This window comes from Pleurodeles waltl, chromosome 3_1 (assembly GCF_031143425.1).
Source record: "Pleurodeles waltl isolate 20211129_DDA chromosome 3_1, aPleWal1.hap1.20221129, whole genome shotgun sequence".
Classification (NCBI taxonomy): Eukaryota; Metazoa; Chordata; class Amphibia; order Caudata; family Salamandridae; genus Pleurodeles; species Pleurodeles waltl.
The window spans coordinates 1,301,919,185-1,301,936,110 of record NC_090440.1 but is presented as its reverse complement, the minus strand read 5'-3'; the positions used below and the strand labels follow the sequence as shown (position 1 = coordinate 1,301,936,110).

The 16,926-nt window shown below is 40.5% G+C and overlaps 1 protein-coding gene across 7 annotated transcripts in view; it reads left to right on the top strand.

Moving 5' to 3' along the window:
• KALRN (kalirin RhoGEF kinase) overlaps positions 1-16,926 on the top strand; it is a 1,333,112-nt gene that overhangs the window by 1,309,037 nt on the left and 7,149 nt on the right. For all 7 annotated transcript variants that reach the window (XM_069224644.1, XM_069224642.1, XM_069224641.1 and 4 more), the window contains 2 exons: positions 8,786-8,864; positions 11,639-11,839. In XM_069224644.1, coding sequence (XP_069080745.1) covers positions 8,786-8,864; positions 11,639-11,839 — 280 coding nt within the window. The remainder of the gene's footprint in view (positions 1-8,785; positions 8,865-11,638; positions 11,840-16,926) is intronic.

The following is a 16,926-nucleotide window of genomic DNA, read 5'->3' as shown; positions in this document are numbered from 1 at the left end:
GCAGAGTACGTAGGTGTTGCAAGATGTGGCAGTGTCGGGGTAGGTCGAGGACCAGTCTGGTGGCGGCATGCTGGATGTTTTGCAATTTGAGGGTGAGTTTTTTGTTGATTCCGGTGTAGAGTGCGTTGCTGTTGTCCAGTCTGCTGGTGATGAGGGTGTGTGTGACGGTCTTTCTATGTTCGAGGGGGATCCATTTGAAGGTCTTGAGTAGGAGGCGGAGGGAGCGGAAGCAGGTGGAGGTGACTGAGTTGAATTGATGGTTCATGCTGAGGTCAGCTCCAGGATGATTCAGACATTGCGGGCTTGGCTGGTGGGGTGGGTTGGTTTCCGAGGGTGGGTGGCCACCAGGAGTCACTCCATGCCTAGGGTTGAGGGCTATGATGAGTACTTCTGTCTTGTTTGTGTTAAGCAGAAGGCAGCTGTTTCTCATCCAGTTGGCGACTACTTCCATGCCTTCGTGGAAGTTGTGTCTGGCCTTGTCAGGTTCATTGGAGCGGGAGAGGATGAGTTTGGTGTCATCGGCGTATGAGATGATGTTTATTCCCTAGCTTCTGATGAGGGTGGCTAGCGGGGCCATGTAGATGTTGAACAGGTTGAGGCTGAGGGAGGATCCCTGAGGCACTCCGCAGGTGGTGGGTGTGGGATCTGCGAGGAAGGGGGTGAGTCTCACTCGTTGCGTTCTGCCGGAGAGGAAGGATTGGATCCAGTCCTTTAAACTCCTCCATAGTGTACCTACATCAGTAATTACTCATTTCAAAATGAAACACCAGCGGAAGTCTACAATCCTTCTACGGGTCAAAAGTTGAAAACTACTAACTCAAAATACTTTGTTAATCCTTCAAACGAAAAGGAGATAGATGTGCCATGGCAGTGAGTGATAAATCCAGCCTGTAGACTATAATGAAACTCTTGAACTAAATGAGGTCTCTCCCACTGTGAAAATTGCCTGGTTTAATACCTGTGAATAAAATAATACCTCATTCCAACTCTATTACGGGGCCCCACACTGAAACTATAGACAAATCCACCACAATGCCTAAGACAACTTAAACTTGTCAATTATATAATTATCTTCCTCACTCCATTTAACTAACTAGGGCCTCCTCAACCTCCTAAGACCCACTAATTAAAATAGTTCTGGAAGCCTCACCCTAGATAAAGTAGGTGTGTAACAACTAGATGACCTGTTTATAATCCATCCCTCATCTACTCATGATTTAGCAGATGATCTAACTTACATCAAGCCCAGCACATATAGCTCAATCAACTCTTCACTGGCAAAGCCATTATGGCCTTATGCTGGCAATCCTGCAGGTTAGGACTGCAACTATATTTATAACAATCCTGTGCCATGTGACTTGCATCTCCTAGATCGACAGCGCAACACAAGCTTGATTTAATTTTGGAGACAACCAAAGCTCAAACGAATATTTATGTACGGTCTCTAATAGTTGCTACACTCTGCACTCTTTCAGAAATGTTCAAACAGCTTATCAACAATCTGAGGCCTGTGAATGCTTTGTGTGACAAATCTATGGTTATTATAACTAAGTCATTGTAAAAAGAGGACATAAATGCAGCTAAAGTATCAGCCTGTCTTACCTTTGCAGCCACCATTTAGCTAACACAAGATAGCCAACAGGCTCACTTCACAAAAACAGGCAGCAAATCCTCTTCTAATGAATTGCACTCTATTGATTATATAAATTAATCTTTCAACCCATAAGCAGGAAGGAAAAGAATAAACCAAATAAACAAAGTAAGTCTACAAGGAATGCTACCTTTAAAAAGGCCTTGGATTTACCAAAGAACCCAACAAGGGAGGATAAAACCTACCTTATCTTCATAAGCATGCAGTGGCAGAAGAAAAGGGCAACCACAACATTAAATGAGCGAAGTGTAAACTCTCAACTTTGTATGAACATATCTGAGCAGCAGAGGGTCAAGGTCACTAACAATGTTATCCAACACACTGACACCAGCTGTCACAGCTCCTCCCATTGATAATCATTGTTGCATACCCAAGGCTCAAACTCAAAAGACCTCACGAGAGAACCAGTCACAGGAAAAGCCTCAGTTGGCAGCATTTCTAGAATTTTCCCTACCAATCTCTCACTAAGCACACAAGAATCACCAATTCCAAAGGGGCCAACCAAGACTAGTGCTGCACGGCCAGGGAACTAATTACCAGACACTGAAACACAACAGGCGAATCATGGGTCAAAACAGAAATCTTACACTCAGTGAGGCAGCAGTATCAATTTACAGTAGATCAGATTCTTATAATAAAATCCGAGTGCAGTGCTGTAGTGGATGCCATATTAATCTTCACACCAGAATACAAATCGAGGAAGACCAGACATTTTAAACAGAAGTAACATATTGTCTTAACTAGCACATATACTAACTCTGTTGGTATTAACTACACCAGACATCACAAGCATTCATTCTCCACCACAATTATCAACTCCTGGGAGAGAGGCAACACACGTCATAATGGAAACTCCGAAAATAGCTGAGATGGTGTAGAGCGCCAAAACTGAATTTGACATTTGGGGCATCAGGGTAAGTGAAAGAGAAAAAATCCTGACATCCCCTGCCTAGTAAACATACTCACCCTCTACATTATTCACAACAGTTAACCCGGGTCGGGTCTGGTGTCTGGTGACTTAGTGGACTAATGCGTCCACTATAGGGGCCTGTGTTTGACCTCATGGTCACAGGTTCAAATCCCGGCAGGTTCACTCAGCCTTTCATCCAAAATTCTGAGGTCGATAAAATGAGTACCATTGAGTTGGGTAACAATAAACATCTGTTATTCAGCGCCAAGATGCCTGCGGGTGAACGTGCACTTTACAAATACACATGTTATGTTATGTTAATCTTAAAAGGATGTCTAGGTGCTACGGATTCCTCCCATGACATCAAAGGGGCATTCATATTACCATAAAAATAGTATTGGTTGTCACTGGCAGATTCACCCCCCAAACTAAGAGAACTCAGCCAACTGGAGCTGATTTCCTTCTGCCCTGGGGCCCAGCACCAGCTGGCATCCCTAGCAAACAATGAGAATGCACAAACCTTAATCTGCCCATGGTTCCCCAATCTCTTATAATAATCTAATGCAATATTGCAGAACTGCGACAGAACCCCGAAAATCTAGCATTCATAACACAATGGGATATTATCCACCGCTAAGAAAGCTGGAGCCTAGATCCAAGGCGTCAAAACTTTCTTCAGGATTGCACAGAGCCTCCCACAATAAGCAGTACTCACGGCAGATCACCAGCAGGTTTAGCCATATACGTGTCAATTGCCATTAAGGTTAAAAAAATAATAATCTGTGCAGTCACTTCTAACCTCTTGCAAGTCGTAATCCTCAACAATTTCAGTATTAATAACCCAGGATGTTAAACCCATCTACTAAATGTATACTTAAACATCAAGAATAAGGGCCATAAAATGACAATCAAAGAGTTAATCGATGAACGAGAAAAATATTTATTTTTCATTTCTAGGTCACAAACTAATAATCACAGGAGACAAGCCATAGGTGCCAGTTGGTACTCACATCAATAAACCTGCGACCGGATGAAAAGCGGTCCCAGTTGATAAAGCAAGACCCACTTGGAAAACTAATAGGCACATTTTTAAGAAGCGTACAAATAATTTCTCTCACTAGATGTAGGAAATTTAGCTTAGCAGAAAATATCACTCCCTATTCAAGTGAAAGATGGGCCATGCTTTATTATAAATATATCTCATGCCATCTTTTTGCCAAATTCCCTGGCTTATTGTTTATAGAAAGTTTCGACAGCCACAATCATTTTGAAATATTAACCCTGAACTCTGCAATAATACGTGCTAAAACATGCCATTAGTCGTGGAAAATGCTAGCCTGGGCAGAGATGGTAAAACCCAAGCAGAATACAGTGTCCTCTGGCAATATTAAACCACGTATTATTAACACTTTCCAAGCACCTTAAAAAGATGGTTTACGCCAAAACTGAAGTAATTAAAATGCGAAATTAGAAAATGAAAGTTCAAATGCCGCACAGAGACCCAAAACTCCACTTTTGGTTGACAAATCGATATGCTGCAAACTGAATACAGGAAGAAAATCTGAAAGAAGAGGAAGTACTCTGAAACCCAATGGCAAATTCCATTCAACATATATGAATTGAAAGACTAAAGTAAGTTCTGGAACGTTATTAACAGACTAGATAACTACCGTAATACCCGACCTGAACATAGAGTAAGTGCAGATGCATGGGAACTCCATAGACCCACAAGTGTACTCTGCTGTCAAATATCCATTTGAAGAACATAAAGGTTTTTGTCCCACTAATGACACAAGAAACAAACACCAATTACAATAGAGAACCAGTTAGCATCCAGAGCACAAAATGTGCCCTAAAGCAGAGAAGATCTAAAGGTGCCTCAGGGGCTAATGGAATAAATAATTCACTATTAAAAACTGATCTGACTAGTGGGCATCCTGGATCACACCTTTATTTAGAAAATCGTTCCAACTTTCCTCTGTCACAGGATCTTGATGATGTGCCATCCTATGCCCCCTCTTCAAATAAGGCAGCTGCTCGGAGTCAACCTGCTGCCATTTTATAGCTAAACTGGATGTCAGTGGTAAAGCATACACAAGAATCCTACTTAAAGAACTAGCAGCATGGATGGAGGAAGAACAAATTATCTCCTTTTTTCAAACAGGATTCAAGTCCAGATGCAGCACAATAAATAGCATTGTGGCTGTATCGTTTCTGGCACAACAGGCAATTTACACAGAAAAGTGGCCCACTTTTTGCCTGCTTTATTGATTACTCAACCTCATTTAATAAAGCAGACTGATTTATTTTATGGAAAGAGTTATCTGTTTGGAGATTCCCAACTGTTCTACTGGGAGCACTTATGTCGCTGCCAAGGGGTCTCAACTGGTATATACACAAACAGGCCTAAAACAGGTATGCAGCCCGGCTCCAGTACTTTTCAATCTTTAGACAGCCAACACTGGAGATGCATTAGGTAAAGTAAGATCAATCCCACCCTGAATGCAGAACCACTGTATTCAGCTCCTGCAATACGCTGATGACATTGTAATACTGGATCAAACCTATATTGACTTACATAGAGCTTTAAACAAGTTATGAGTTTAATCTTGACAACAACCTAACAATGAACAAGGATCAAAGGTATTGATTTTCAGGAAATATGCAAATGAATCCAAGAACAAATGGAACTCTGGTCCAGCACCTTTGTGCTGTACTACAGCCTACAACTATCTTGACACATAGTTAACAGAAAAAAGGGAGCGCAAGGGTTCAACTAGCACATATAAGACAGAGAGATGATAGTCTCACCTTTGGCCTATGCAGACTTTAGGCCAGACTATACAGCCCCATAGCCAAACCAATTTTAACAGCAACAAGAGCAGAACATGTGCCAGCATTGGCCTGTGGTCATCAAGGCTTCCCCAATCGCATCTCACCTACATTGGATATGACCCCATGTAATATCTATGAGAAACTGTTTCATCTGCTGAAGAGTACATCAGGAGCATAATTGTGGAATGTGGCCTAATCAGATAGGGCCTCATATGCAAAGTGGATTATTTTAAAGTTCTTTCATAGAGTCATCAGCTCAAAGATAGGCAGTTTGTGAAATGTCATCAAGTCAATAATGGAAGGAGGAAAATGCAAAAGTAGCCCAATATCCTGATACATGATGGAGTCCTTGAAATTGGTTGCATATGGGAAAATAAATAACTTTACCAATTTGACTCTTAAATATGTACTCAAAAACACAATCAATCTTGTTCAGTCGAGCAGAAGACACCTTGGAACTAGAAAACAATAGATTTTCACCCACAGTCATCGAACCCTACAACGCATTGACCGCTCAATATTACTAACAGAAGACTACATACATCAGAATGCCTGAAATACTTTGTATGAGTTTTATGCTGTTCCTAATAAAAGGATTTAGGTTGTCACGGGCATGAAACATACACAAATCCTTAGTACAGGCTTTGTGATTTTAAACACCAGTGGTTTATCCATCTGTCATGCTGCGCCTCGCAGTTAAGCAAAAGCGTAAACTTTACCTAAAAGAGATCATGCTCACTAACAAATTGACAAACTGCATTGAGGTAGTAAGATGTTGCCCGAAAACAAAGAGCATGACCTAACTCTGCCGCTATATGAACTTTTTTTACCAATTGCTTCAAACAGATGTATAATTTTCTTAACATGCCTGCCACTGTTATTCTTTTTCTATTTTAGTTTTTTTTTTTTAATTTTTTTTTTTAGAAATACTTAAATGTAAATAGATTACCATGATTATGCATACTGTTTTAAAAATTTTCACCCTTGTGTAATAATTTTCAGGAATCCAATACAATACATTTTCTCACTTAATTTACTTACTTAACCTGTATAGCTGTTCCTTGTTCAAGGTGGAAAGTGATAGCACGGGTAGGTTAGGCCATATATGTGTGAAACAGAAACGGAATGAGTGTGAATGCTGTGGAGATGAGGACCCTGAGCAATCGACTACACCTACAAGAGCTCTTTACACACTTGTGGAGGATATATAGATGACCAATTTGAAGTCTTCATGACACTACTCTGTCCTAGAACAGTTTGAACCAGCAGTTGTTAACCTTGGGATTTTCACTGCCTTTGAGCTCGCACGGTTTACTTTACTCTGGTTTACGTAATCTAGTACTAGCTAATACTATTTTTCTGAGATTTGGAGCTTTAAAGTTCCACAAGAAACCAGAAGTCCCAGCACTGTAGATTACTTCTCACCTATGATTACAGAAACGAAATCTTTGGTACACAGCTGGTCTTGAAAGAAGCCTCCAAGCTTGACACTCTCAACAGGCTATATCTTGGCGTATCTGCATCCTTCATACGCAAAATATAACTCATCCCAAATGCTGTCACAAGGCATCTTGTCCACCTTCACCCAAGAGAATGGAGACCAGTCTAACAGTTGTAGTACATATATCTTAACATAACAAACTATAGGTGTTTGTGCTACAACACACAGGTTTCAACTACTGAACACCACCTCGGTGCAGAGCAGCCTCGAGTGCTATTTACATTAAAAACGGCACGTCTTGCATTAGAAATTAATTACCCTATCAAGACTTTTCGCTACTTTGCATGACTTTGCAGCAGAGTAAAGTCTTAATACTTCTGCCCCCAAGCATTTTTACTGCAGCTAGTAGGGTTGGGGCAGGTTCGGCTGCAAAGAGTGCCAAGAGATTCAAATGTTTTTGAGGACTAGCAATATTTACTGGCCTGAAGGTTTATGAAGTTAAATGCATGTCTCAAGCGTCTTTGTGATCTACGCTTCGCAAGACTGAATTCTATCAAGGCCAGCTTAGCCCTCTATTTTTTAAAGGCCAATATTTTAATGTCATTACATTGGGAATTAACCCTTTTTTTTTAAGGCACTTGGAAATGGCAGCTCTACTGAATGAAGCCCTGTCTTATAAAAAAAAAAGAAGAAATTATTACCATTATATTTTTATTGGTCCCAATGGCTTCTCTTGGCATACGTACCTACTCTACTGGATAATCATACAGAAATGTGGGGTGTTCGTGAAAAAGACACCATAAATTTGTTGGTTTATTGGTATCAACAGGGTAGCGTTTTACACCTAGAGCTTTGAGACCAGAGACAATGGTGGTGCAAGCACTGCCATGATGCTGTCCCCAAAACAGGTCCCAGGATGCCTGTTTCTGGTCCAGGGAGGACCTGGCCTGGTAGTTCAGGATTGGCTGTTCCCATGGGAAACAGGGTCAGTACTGATTTGCATATGACTGGGGCCAAATTGGAATGGCATGGCCAGCAAAAAAACTGATGGGTTAAACCCAGATCTGTCACTGGGGGTGAATGTTTGATTTATTCTGCATTCCATCCATCATCTGTTCTTTTTGCATTTGTTGTCCCTGCTTCCCCTGACAGCTTGATGGTAATGTAGCCTTGCGGAGGCACCCAGGCCCTTAAATTGATTTGCTAGTACCATTGTGGCAACAAAATCCACACAGTTTCCCACAGCCTGGGAGCCCAAAGGAACACACATAATCAGGAGGATTACCTTCTCAGGAGTGTACATACAACCACCGCTGAAGGTGGATTCCCAGGGATTCCATTCCCTGCACCCTACATATTGGCAAAGGAGTTGCCCTTTTCAGGGTGTGCTTGCGCACTCCAATAAAGGTTGCCCTTAGGATACCAATGTGCCGTGAGATGAAGGGGTGTCATGGGTGTCATCTACCTTTCACCTGGACCCAGTGAATCTCCTGGGATTCTGTCCCTCACCCCACTCACTGTGCATATGTGCAAGCATCAGTTGGGAATCGCCTGAGCATCTGGGAAAAGAACACGGTAGGCAGGTGGTGGGCCAAGGTGCTTTGCAGAGGTAGGCCAGAGCCCCCCTCCACTATGGTCTAAATAAAGGTCAAGGTTGCCCCCTAGTTGCGTTTTTCCTTTCCATTCACAAATTCATTGACTGCCACCGAGATTTTCGGGTTGTTTTTCTGTGTGCATAATAATGCTACTAAATCGAAATGAATGCACTCACATTTGGCTCAACTGCTGGTTAAGGGATAGGAGAGTTATATGGGATTTAGTTTAAAGCTTGACTAAGCACAAGCACTTTATATTCCTCGGTGGGCACACTCTAGTCGAAGAAAAAAAAGAATGTATAATAGGGTGATCTATTTTATATGCTTCAAGTCTGTATTATTTTTCGTTTAAGATACGGCAACGGACGGTTCCACTGTTTTATGGAAGGAAAACTTTGAATCTGCCTACATCGAGCTTCAGGAAATTGGCAGGTAAGCTACTGTTATCATTAAATTTCAAAGTGAACATGAGAAACTGGAACATACATTGGTGACAGTTCACAGAAGAGTGGAAATCTGAACTGTAGTCTGGAAACATATGAAAGTGGCGCATTCAAGCCATTCTCCTGGAATTTTTTTTTACCAGTTCTGACATTCTACCTTGAAGGGACATCTATGTATGCATAAGTATACATATGGTACACCTGCGCATGGGGCAGTTGACAAAGGTGAGTAGAAGAGAAGTATGCAAATATAACCACAAACAGGTGCGCTTGTGGGTGTGTCTCAGAACTTTAAGGGCCTCTGACTCCTGGGGTTGTAATTGGAACATCCACCTACTTTCTTCTTCAAATGAACGAGGGTAATGATAAAAACAAATACAACAAATGTATTGTCCTCATCTCATTCTCATTAAAATCTGATTTGAAGCACAGTTCTCTTTTATAGCAACCGAGTGTCTTAGGCAAATTAAACCACAAGGAATGTTTTGAGTATTTCAGGGCCTAATGCTAATATTATACATTTGTAGTGCTCCAGCTTCTGTGCACTTTTCTTTCTGGAAAGCAGACAAATATGATCTACGCTCGACAGCCACCTCGATTAAGGCTCTTACTGAAAGGAGGGCATCCCATCTCTGAGAGGTGAACATGTGATATAGAAAATGGGCTAAAAGGGAAAAAACACCCTCCTCACGAACCCTCAGCATATATCGTCGTCTTATCTCGAAAATGATCCATGCTTTGGCTTCCCGTGGTCTCGCTCCCTAAAGCGTTCCATGGTACTAGGAAGCAGTGAGGCAAGCTTTGTGGAGCGTTTAAACTACTTGTCTAAAGCAACTTAATGAGTGGTAGAAAAGGACAAATGAAGTAGTCTCATACCTTGAGATGATTTATACTGTGGCTGAAGGCAGAGGGTCCTGCTGAGTGTACGGGGTAAGTCTTCACCTTTAAGCATGTTCTTTAGCAACCAATCTCACCAGTGGTGCATGGCATTAGGCCTGTGCTTAGCCTATTTATTTTGGAATTCCGCAGCTGCTCCGTCCTTCCTCAGAGTAATGGACAGAGTTTACTCCCGTCCATCAGCTGAAGCCTTTTAAATCAACCTCAGATATTTAGATTGACTAATAGTGTTGTATACTACTGATGTGCTAGAGCTGCGTTTGTAACTTGGGGGTTCTTAGCCTAAACAGTCGGGGGCCCCTGCTCAGGCTTTCCTCCACTGTTAAGAAAATTAACAAATGTTAGCAGATTAATAATGTGTACATAGATAAACAGACCCCACGACCCCCTCCTCGGATTCGCTTACTACCACCTGGCAAACGTGCCCCTCACCTCTCCATACCACCCCTTTCACATACATTCATATTTTTTAAAAGCGGTTGTAAAGGCTGGTTTCACTAATCCACTCAACTATCCACATGAAATATAGTTGTGTTCTTTGCAGCAGGCATACTAACCCTCTATGCTACTGTATGGTGCGTCAAAGCTGGCCCTAGGCAAAACGCCCATCTCTCTCTCTCTCCCTAGCAGGAACATTAATCACAAGAGGTATCTTGACATTTTAATTGTTTCCTGAAGGCTGGAGGCACAAGGAACCTTTCAGCAGTTGCTTTTAAATCTCAAGTTTTGTATGTTATTGCTAAACACAGTGTCCCCCCTGAGGTCAGCACCCCCCCAATCAAGGTGAGCATCCTGTGCGCCCACACCACTTGCACCGCCCTACAGACGGCCCTGTATATAAAAGAGAAAAAGATCAAATTGAAAAAGTGCTTTATAAATGTAAAGGAATTTGAAGTGGAGGCTAAACATTATGTTGGTATCCTTAGCTTGATTTGTGAGAGAAATGAAAGTACCGCCAACAGAATCTTTCATGTACAATTGATGGTCTCCATCGAAGCATGCATTGGAGCAAAAACTACATAGTGATATACAAGGGAATAACATACTGGCTCGTCTTTTAGAAATGAAACCAAAGTTTAAAAAGCTGCAACCTTACCATTACAAATACCTTTTTCCTTTGTGTAGTTTTTGTGAATGAAATAAAATATTTTAGAATTTGTTTGATGTATACTTGTTTCTGTATTGCATGGAGGTCCAAATCATAGAAATTGCATAGGCCAGGGTCCACGTCTTCCTATATTTATTAGCAGGGGTCCACTGAAGTCAAAAGGTAAAAAATATTGATCATGTCAATGAGCTGGGAAATAGTGCACTTCGTCTTTGATGTCCTAGTTCAAGTTCTAGTGATGTCACTGGACTGGTCCTAGTGCTATATGTTGTTAATATCCTGTCACTGGAATAGTTGCTAGCGCTGAGTGTCGTTTATGTCCTGGCGATGCCTGGTCACATTAATATGCCGTTTTTACTCCTCGATGAACTCCTCATACGTCAGCAGATTGTCATTTCTTAAAGCCAATTTCTGTCACGTCTAGGAATAGCTGTAGCGCTGAGTTGGATATTCTGTATTCTAGAACCCACAAACATTTATTGCTTATGTGGAGATCAATGAATACTATTATTTTGTTTGTGACTAGTGTATATAAGCCTATATTGTATTGTATCTGATTATGTTTCCAATCCCAGGGTAGAACTTAACTCATTGTAGAAATAAAAGCTTGATGTAAAATATTCATAATACTTTAAAAAATTGTTTCAACCCATTCTTTAACTTTATTATACGTGGAATTCCAGCCCACGATAACTGAACCTAAAGTCATTGCTGAATATTGTGTGTTTGTCTTCTGTTATATTGATTCTTTTCTTTAGGGGTCGATTTTCTATAGTGAAGAAATGTATTCAGAAAGCCACCAAAAAGGATGTAGCTGTCAAATTTATCAGCAAAAAGATGAAGAAAAAAGAGCAAGCGGCACATGAAGCAGCATTATTACAGCATCTCCAGCATCCTCAGTATATCACCCTTCATGACACCTACGAGTCCCCCATGGCCTACATCCTAGTCCTGGAGCTGTAAGTAATCTGTGCAGTGCACCGCCATTTTATATTTCTCCTTGCCTCCGATATGGGCTGAGGACATCCAAAGCAAACTAGAAGTTCAAGCTTGCAACTTGGGCAAAGTGTCCACTGGATCTCGAGTCACTTGGTAACTGGTGTTTGAAATGTGGGAAAGGAAAACAAAGAGTCAGTTAACCATTTATTCAAGAGAGGGTGCTTCTAAGTAATTATCAAGAAATGTCCACCAACTTATTCGCTATCCAATGGATGCTAGCCATACTATCTTTAGATCATAAAAGGGTAATCCTATTATTACCTGACTTGATAATTAGGCCATAACAGTCTGGGGCCTCTGGCAACAGAAAGAGGGTACCTAGGCATAAGAAGGCCCAGTATTGCTGTGTTAGCTGGTTTACTGAACCATCAAAATAAGGGAATTTGTGAATGCTATAAAGTTATGTTGTCTAGGTAATCTCAAACCTACAAAGAAGATATCTAAGCAATGTCAAATAAAACAACAGGGTGAAGTATCGAAACATTACAATTGCAAGTACCTAAAGAAGGATACTGAAATGGAATGATCGGACACCATACAGGCACAAAAGCTGTTTAAACTACAATGTATATGTTTGCTGGTTGTTTCTATAGCTATATTTGCTGAAATGTTTCTTGGGATTGTGTACTATATAGCCATCAGTATAGGCCCCAGATATTTAGTATTATCATTCTGTAGTTGTTTTATGGTGTTCGTTGGAGATTTTCGATCCCATTTCCAATATTTTACCCTTCAACAAGGTCGGGCTGGCAGTGCCAGATGCTCAAGAGTGACAGGCCACTGTGTGGGCCACTTTTTTGTACATTTGTAGGTCTGTTTTAAGCTCTGCAGGGCCGATTTTACTATTGATTTCTTTGATATTACCAAAAACATTGGCTGCAGCTAGCACAAATGCATGCAGTCTCCATACCACGCAAAACACTATACGACATGTATTTACAAGTCAAAAACTTCCCCTATTTGTAAATGTGGGCCCGTTTTTTTCAGATGTCTGATCCGCTAATGGAGGCCATTTTTATTTTGGTGGCAAGGCTGTTTTGTGCCCTGTCTGACCCTTCCATTCAACTTACAAAGGTCATGAAAGTCTTTACAATTCTATAAAATCTCAATTTTATTTGTCTTCCGTAGATATTCAGTTGAATATCAAAGCGAGAATGTCACAAAATGCAAACAAGCAGGAACAAAGTCTTTTAATAATGGATGTAACAATAGAAAAGCAAGCCTCACGGTCTCACTCTGCTAATATCACCTCTAATCTCACAATCAAAAAAGTACTGTCCTGGGATGCAGAGACTGCGCGCCGCAAGGAAGTGGCGCACACTCATGGGACTTCGGAGTGTGGGGAAAAGAGGTCTTATGTACCCCTCAAACATCACCTTGGAGGCAGGTGCACATATTCACTGCGCCCGCCTAAAGAGAGATCTCTGCCCCCTTTCAAATGAAGATTACTTTGCCGTCTGCACAGTAAAAACGGCAAAGTAATCAGAACCTTCAGTCAGTTTGCCTTTGGGTAATGCACTTGTGAGCACGTTTTCTCCTCCAGGTCAGGATTCGAAAACGCTTGCACTGAGGACAGTGGGATCTTTGGACCCATTGAAGAGTGTGGTAAACCCAAACACATTCAATCAAATCTCAATCAATACAACAACAAATTTAAGCACCATAACCTATTTGGCCATGGAAACAAAACTCCAATCAATGAAAAGTTTCAAAGCTTTATTACAACAACACAGTCAAGGTCTTGTAAATAATGCGTAAAACTAAATTATAAAGATAAATGAAAATCATAGGCTGATCAAATCTGCTAAACAGGTTTAATCTACTCAACATCAACATCATTAAACATTCCAGCAAAATTACACACACAAGCAATGATAATATTTGTTCAACAGAAACAGATCAAAACCATTAGGTGGTGACATCAGCCAATATCCGAATTCAAAGTTCAATATCTTAAATTGTCTTTAGGATGGTTATCAAAACTCAACGTACTAAATTTTAAGAGGATGTTTTAAAAAAAAAAATCAACACAGTACATTTTTAGGGGAATGGTTTTCCCTATTGCTATCACAAATTAGGGTAACCATGTGTTGGAACGGACTAACACATGCGGGCAAAAGCAAAAAGAGAAGAAGACAAAAATAATTTGGAAAATGTATCTTGGGTTAGATTAGACTAAAAAGAAAAGAGGAGTCAGCATGCTAAACTAATTAAAATATGACAAGGGAACAGATAACATTGCAATTTTATACTTCTCCCGGAAACATGTTTCAGGATTAAATACCTCAGCGAAACATGTCTATTCCAGTAGAGTGCATTGGGAACATCATCAGGGAAAATGCAGAACATGAGCTGCATATCATGAACAGACATGACACATTAACAATTACATTCAAAGGGGCATTACTAATACAAAGGTAAGGAGGAAACTCAGCAATAGGACTTAACAGCAAAAGAAGAAGGGGAACTTAACTTCAGATGCATCAAGAGAGGGGGCAAACAACGTAACTGACTAAAAGTTTTTAAAGTCTCTGCAGAACTAGAAATGCCCAGTGTAATTTAATTGGTCCACTGTCTATAACCATGTGCCATAAAATGACAAATGTCCAATGAAATTTAGAACACACATCAGGTCTGTAACATCTCTGGATTCCCTCAGGGTTGGTGTGAAGTCATCGCTCTACCCATGTGACACCGGCAGTGACTAGCAACTCTGTACATAGGTTGATATAATCCAAAATCTTCCCATGGCTCACAAAAGTTTTCTCCTTTCACATGGGAGCGAACATTTAAAAATAGTACTGCTTTACTTTCCAGTCCTCATGTTCTAAGGTTGCAACAATTCAAGGTTATGCAGAATGAGCTTGCACACAATAAAATAGAACTCTTTACTAAACATTTCAAACAACCTAATGGAAAAATTCAGGTTAAAGGGGAAGAAATGATTCAACTTTAGCATTACTGCTGTGAACATGAACCTTCAGGCCTAGTTTGTGAATACAAAAAGTAAATGCATTAATATGACTACCAATAAAACATGTAGAACATGAAAACTCATGACTATATCTCAATAATGTATCACAAAATATGTAAAACATATTTAATTGTTAATTGCCATCTTTGTTAACGAATTATACTAAATATGACTGAGATGTGTTTTTATTTTTCTGCACACATATAACTTTAAACTGATAACTCACATTATTCAACATAACTTCTAATTAATTTCTGATCATAATTCATTCTAATGATCATTTATTCTCAAACATTGTTATAAATCAGGTTAGCCTTTAATTAACTCAAGTTGGCACAACGTCTGCCATGGTAAACGCGATGCTCAACATGGGCACAATGTTCTCCATAATTCAAACATGCACACTTTACATTACATGTTAATTCATCTATTTTAGACCTTTAAATGCAAATATAGAGTTGCCTAGTGCTGACTTTTGTGCCAGTAAAGCATTAGTAAAATTTCACTCTAACACCCAGAGCAGGTATGAGTTTACGGTTGCACTGAGGGCAGCACATTCATTGTGATAAAGTGCAAAGTGCTGCCACACCCGACGCACCAAGATAAAGGTGCCTGGGACGCAAACCAGGGCATCGCACCCTATCTGTGAACTGGGACAAAAGACCATCTTAAATAGGATCCACTGATGCAGTTTTGCACTTACTCTTGTACTGATGTGTTGACTAACAAACCTCCACAAAATGTAATTCTTGCATTTGCCAAGTGGCGCAACTGTGAAAATTGCAGAGATGTCCATAAAATCTATGTAACCTGGAGATGTCAGCACAAAATTACTTTGTAGAACTCTATGCAATCGGGTCTCAGGAATCAATGTGTACAGTCCAGGCTAGACCTTAGTAAATATTATTAAAGATAAAATTGGAACACTTTTTGTATATTTTTATAGAATAGTTGAAAACTCAACAATGTTTTAGAAAACACAATTCCTTATGCAACTAAACCCAATGGCGTTGCCATATTTAGTTTTATTTGTGCTAGTTTCCACCATGTTATAAGTGTAACATCACAGAGGTGTACGGTGGAAATAGATTAATTACAAAGACATTTCATTTATTTTTCAAATTGGTACATAGCACCGACCTGGCTTCAAGGAGTAGTAAAGAACTTCACAGACAAACTGTGAGAAATTCAAACTCGAAGGCCTCTTTATGTTTTGGCCAAGTGTTTTTTCTGGTTTTTGGGAGGGGAATAGGGGGTTAGGAATATACCACACAGGCCAATTTTGAGTAGCCTGGGTTCCAGTACCTGGAAATATTGCATGCGGATTACCATGTCTGGTTTTACCAAGTGTGTAAACTCACCCAGAGAAAATGCTGAGGCTCTGGGGAAGGGAGCAGGTCCCCACCTGACACCCTGCCAGAGCAGGAGGGAGCATGCAAGACTCACCTCAGCTGCCAGAGAGTATGTGCTGTTGCCAGCACCCACCCTGTTCCCGCCACCTGCTCAAATTTACTGCCTGCTCAGAGCAAATATTACATATAGGCAGGAAACTAAACTGCAATTGCTGACACTAATTCTGGGTCTAGTAGGTTCTCCCCATCAAGGGACTTCAACTCCGAATTAGTTGGAGTTAGAAGTGGGGATACATGATGTAGTCAGTAATTTCAGTCCAGGCATCACCCCCTTAACTCTGGGCAACCCATAATCAGGCCCTAATTCTGTACATAGGACAGTGTGGGCAGTGGAGACCCATTTACTGAAACCAGGATGTGACTCTTGTGGTGCAATCATGGTGGATGTCTCACACAGAATTCAATCAAATGGCAAAGGGTTATGAAAATGAGCAACATACAAAAGAAGACACATCATTAAAATATTATTGAAACGTTTAATAAAATGAACACTTTGGAGAAAGGAGAGGTACAGAAATTAATACATCATATCTAGCCCCACCGATAAAGTGCTGCAATAATGGTAAACCTGTAGCACAATTTTAATTGTACCTTAATGTGCCTGCAGATTTATAGACGTGGAGGAATTAGAGGGCTGCTCCAGATTGCAGTACAATTATTT